The following is a 5227-nucleotide window of genomic DNA, read 5'->3' on the forward strand; positions in this document are numbered from 1 at the left end:
GCTCCCGAATCGCTCCAACCACGTATCCAGCTGGCCACGTTTATTTTTGCCTCGTGCAGTAGCGGCGGGAGAGGCTTGAGCAGCGGCGGAAGAGCAATCTGATGCACAGCTGGTTGACGGTCATCTTGCATGGATGCGTGGTGAGCAATATGCATGGACGCTGCAAAACTTGGTTGTTCCCGGCTGTTCCAGCTGTGCAGCAACCAAACATACCTTTAAATACACACAATTACTCATACTCTGCAATATATCGTGACAATACCCGAACAAAAAAAACTCTCATCCGCTAAATAGACTGGTGATAAAAGAGCAATCAGTACCGAACAAGCTCTCAAGTTATTCCATCTGCAGATGTCACGATTCTAGCAATGTGGCACTGCAGGCACCAAACGTGGATCTATGAATACATTGGCACAAACGTCATAGTAGAATGATCCAATGCAGGCAATATGATAGGAACGCCAGCGAGGCAAGAATGCTAGGTTAGGTGTCTACATTGACAGGGTCGACTTCAGCTCTCCGCTCTTCTCCATCTCAAGAATGATGTCACAGCCACCAATCAGCTCCGACTTGTAGTAGAGTTGGGGGAAGGTAGGCCAGTTGGAGTATGTCTTCAAACCCTGTCGAACTTCCTCGTCAGATAAGATGTCAAAGGACCCAAAGCTGACCCCTTCCTTCTTCAAGGCGTTCACAACTTTCGAACTGAAGCCGCAACGTGGAGCATCTGGGGTGCCCTTCATGAAAAGCATCACCGGGGCAGAGGAAATCAGGGACTTCAATCTGTCCTCCAGATTTCCTTTTTGACGAACCCCTTTCTCAGATAGTATCTTCTTCAGCTCACCACTCTTATGCATCTCCATCACTATGTCTGAGCCGCCAACCAGTTCACCTTTTATGTACAGTTGAGGGTAACTAGGCCAGTTTGAGAAGACCTTCAGCCCCTGTCTAACTTCATCATCTGAAAGGATGTCAAAACTGGAGAAAGGAATGTTCTCTTGCTTAAGTATGTGAACCAGCTTCCCACTGAACCCACACTTTGGTTCCTCAGGTGTACCTTTGATGAATACCATCACCGGGCTGGAGTTAATAAGGCTTTCCAAACGAGTTTTCTGAGCATCAGTAAGCTTGATTGATTCAGAAACTGCACTGCCCTTCTCAGTTGCAGACTCAGGTTCACCTGCTTCTTCATTTTTGCTTCCCTGTGGTTTAAGGGTAATGTTGTGCTCCTCAAAAACATCCTTCAATTCACCACTTTCGTGCATAGCAACAACAATATCACATCCACCAAGCAGCTCACCTTTGCAGTAGAGTTGAGGGAAAGTGGGCCAGTTGGAGAATTTCTTCATGCCTTCGCGAACATCATTGTCTGTAAGAATGTCAAAGCTCCCAAATTTCACCCCTTCCTGCTTCAAAATGTCAATCACTTTACGGCTGAAACCACACCTTGGTTGCTCTGGGGTTCCCTTCATAAATAAAAACACGGGATGGGAATTGACAAGCTGCTCCAATCGCTTATTCAATGCATCTTCTGTGCTACCAGAGCTTATGCTTTCAACAGCAGAAGATCCATTTCGCTGTGCCATCTTTTGGATGTTTTCAAGTACAGCAGGTCCAGCAGCAACTCCAAGGCTAGCAGGTACAGCAGACTCAGCAACACTAGCAGGCCCAGCTACTTTTGCAACCTTATTGGCTAAGCTGGCTGGGTTTGCTCCCTCCAAAGTATCGACAGTTTTGCCTTCCTGCAATCAGATAACATATATGCATGAAAAGGAGCAGCCCTCACAAAAAGGTCAGCTTACGAGTGTTTCAAAGCAGGAAGTAACGAACATTATGTTTGGAGAAATACAATAGTTTTTTTCAAAATACTTCAGTTTTCAAAAGCTGCTAGGTGTTTGGATACAACAAATCTTTAAGATAGTGTTTGGTTCCGGAGCCAGTTGGGATGGAACGGCTCCGTCCCAAGGAGCGGCTCCGTCCAAGAAGTTTTGGGGAGCCAAATGGTTCCACATTTGAGCATAATTTTCCATTTTTAGAACCATTCCGTCCTAAATAGAATCAATCCAAACAACAACAAATTGGGAGTGGAGCGGCTCCGTCCCACCATACTCTGAAACCAAAAGCTACCTTAGTCTCTAAAACCATGGTTTTGTCAAAATTGTACTACCTCCATTCTCGAATATTTGTCACCCGCTAGTTCATTTTTGTACTAAAACCCGACAAATAAAAAAGAACGGAGGGAGTAGTATTTTGGAAGTTTTAGAAGCTAAAAGACAAATTTTATAGAACGGCGATTAGTTCTATTATGTTTTATGGTGCATAATGTTGACCTACAAAAAGACGATATGTTCAGCAGATAAGTGTTGCGGCCGGAAAGCATAGTCCAAAATGATGATATGTGTGATAGGCTAGGGGTAGCATTAATTTAAGAAAAGCTTTTCCAACATCGGTTGAGATGGTTTGAAGTGTCCAACGTAGCCCTCCAGAAGCACCAGTGCATAGTGGGATCCTAAGGCACGATACTAATGAGAAGAGAGGCATGATAGTAATGAGAAGTAAGAGGAAGACCAAAGTTGACATAGGAAGAGGCAGTAAAAGAAGACTTGAAAGGATGTAATATACCCAAAGATTTCGCCTTGAATAGGAGTGCATGGAAAGCAGCTATCCATGTGCCCGAACCATGATTTGTGGGTTCTATTGGGTTTTTAACTCTAGCCTACCCCCAACTTGCTTGGGACAAATGGTTTTTTGTTGTTGTTGTTGTTATAGTATTTCTCCAATACTTAAAAATACTTTGCATCAAAACAGGGCATAAGTGTTGCAAGTAACTCTTAAAGTTAACCAACCAAAACAGTGGTTCTTCTACATACATAATACAAACACTAAGGGCTGGTTTGGTGGACATTGAAATGGCCCTGTCCACCAAACCAACCCTAATAGAAAAGTAAAAATTTAAAGATTTTCCTTGCAGTTTAATTGTATCATACAATCATGCAGAATTAGAACACAAGATAACCAAATGTAAGAGGCAGTCACCACACATAAAATCAACTAATTTACTACTTGTAGCAAACAAATTAATAATGTTTATGGATACTACATTTGGAGATATATTGCCTACCGAAGTTTGGAGTCATCATGCCATGACGCGGTAACTAAGAAAAAAAAAACTATGCAAGCATCCATTGTGAAATGTAATCGCAGGCACTGCACAGGTTGAGGCACTGATATCACAGAGAACCACTTCAATTGGCACTACCGAAGCCTTCAATCACTGAGAGCCTATAGCCTACAAAATCATCCAATGTGCCTGAGCCTAACCAAAATCTATTTGCATCAAAATGTACTCTTTGGCATATAGTACAGAAAATTGGTGAAAACAACTTATACAAACTTCAATGTATGAAGACAAGTTTTTTTAACAAAAACGGCACGAGCTCTGTCATTCAATTAAGGAAAGAAGTTCATTCAACTTCTGCGAAGATGACAAATACCATGATTCTATCACAAGTATTGTGCATGAAAAAGGACAAATTATATTATTCAGTAATTGTAACTACCTTGCAGAAAACAAAATATGGCACCGCTGTAACTCCATACGCCTCTGATATTTCAGGTTGTTCTTCAGCTTCAACCTGAAAAGGGTCATCAGTGCAAGAAACAAAATAAGCAGACAATGACATCATCCTAATCTTGTTGACAATAAATAAGCAATAATTACTGGATACAAGGGAATGGAAGCAACCCCTGAGCAGAATGGGCATATAAATGAGAAAAATGAATGAAAAATCATGAATGGTTAAAATACCAATCTAATTATTCAGTGATTCAGCAATAAGATCAATGAATAAACAGATGGCTAGATTAACTATACTTGTGTTTATCTCCCTTAACTTAGTTCATAGCTCAATGAAAGAGTGAAACATCACAGGCTCAACTTGGCTGTATTCAGTTAAGCTTAGTGGAAACAGAGAAATGACGAATGAGTAATTCAACTTTGAACACACCACGATATTGTGTAACACTCAACATGGTGTGACTACCTTATCTCAGCATGGCACTAAATAAATGCCACACGAGAATTGTTTAGCTTTAGCATCAAACATACAAGAAGGCTAGCATGTGTTAGGCAGTACTAATATATAGCTCCAGAGTTAAATATTTCCATATGAGCTATAACACCAAAGGCATACCAAATATAGCATCACTAATGAACAATCAAAAGCATGAGTAACAGGATACCCAAGAAAAAAATCCTCCTATATCTAATACAATGACAGACTGGTAAATCCGTAGTGAAAATATATAATGGAAACCAGACCATAAGCATCAGGAATGCAGAATATGAAACCATAATCCCCAAAAATTTAAGTACTCTATGATGAGCTCAAATGTAATGCTAAACATTAACGAAGGACTAGGTTAATTCGTTTCAAACTATGTTATAAACAGGCACCAAGTTTAATTCAAAGCTTCTTTCACGAACTATTTCAGTGACAGAACAATTGCGTGTACCAATTTAGAATACCCAGCTGTCGTTTTGCACTTCCGGTCAAATCAGTAAAACTTTGGACAAAGGCCAACGTTGCCTAACAAATAGGGAGAAAACTCTCGTAGTAGAACAAAGGCAGCCCAACAAGCAGCCGAAGAAACTACCTCCGCCTTATCGACACTGAAAACCCTAGAGTCATGCTACAAAACCCAATCCCCGAGACGCCTCCACGAAAGCATCCATCGGCGATGGGAACGAACAGAACCGAATCTACCGCGATCGGGAAAGGGCGAGTCGGAAGGGGCAGCGGAAGCACGTACCCGGAGGAAGGCCGCGTGGGGGAAGTCGACGGCGAGGTGCGCGAAGACCTCGTCCATCTGCTTGGACGCCTCGCACCAGGACGCCCAGAAGTGCACCGCCGCCGCCCGCGCCCCGGCCACCGCCGCCTGCAGCTCGGCGGCCGAGCCCACCTCCCTCACCGCCCCGCCGCTCGCCATCCCCGTTTCCTGTGATCCTACGGGGCGGTTGGATGCGAAGAGATGTGGTGGTGGTGGTGGTGGACCTCTGATTGGCGGTGAAAGCGGCTGGAGTTGAAGAGGAGAGTGCGGAAGGGACGAGGACTTGAGTGTTTGCGAGGGTTGCGGCCTGGGGTTTTCCTCTGCTTTGCGCCACCTCGATCGGTCGGAAGGGCGGAGCAGCAGCAGGAGCACAGCGAGGCTGCCTCCTCGGCTTTTCTGG

At 43.6% G+C, this 5227-nt stretch overlaps 1 protein-coding gene across 1 annotated transcript; it reads right to left on the reverse strand.

The window, feature by feature from the left end:
- Positions 1-221: 221 nt before the first annotated feature.
- Positions 222-5227, reverse strand: LOC100283390 (Grx_S17 - glutaredoxin subgroup II). The gene is made up of 3 exons (NM_001156291.2): positions 4810-5227; positions 3558-3632; positions 222-1739 (listed from the first exon to the last, which is right to left on the reverse strand). Exons 1-3 carry the CDS (start codon positions 4984-4986, stop codon positions 492-494), a joined length of 1500 nt encoding a protein of 499 aa, NP_001149763.1. The 5' UTR covers positions 4987-5227; the 3' UTR covers positions 222-491.

Source organism: Zea mays, chromosome 1 (assembly GCF_902167145.1).
Source record: "Zea mays cultivar B73 chromosome 1, Zm-B73-REFERENCE-NAM-5.0, whole genome shotgun sequence".
NCBI lineage: Eukaryota > Viridiplantae > Streptophyta > Magnoliopsida > Poales > Poaceae > Zea > Zea mays.

Coding starts and splice junctions, on each gene's coding strand:
- LOC100283390 (NM_001156291.2), bottom strand. CDS start 4,986: ATGGCGAGCGGCGGGGCGGTGAGGGAGGTGGGCTCGGCCGCCGAGCTG. Junction 3,633..4,809: donor CCCACGCGGCCTTCCTCCGG/GTACGTGCTTCC, acceptor GACCCTTTTCAG/GTTGAAGCTGAAGAACAACC. Junction 1,740..3,557: donor CATATTTTGTTTTCTGCAAG/GTAGTTACAATT, acceptor ATCTGATTGCAG/GAAGGCAAAACTGTCGATAC.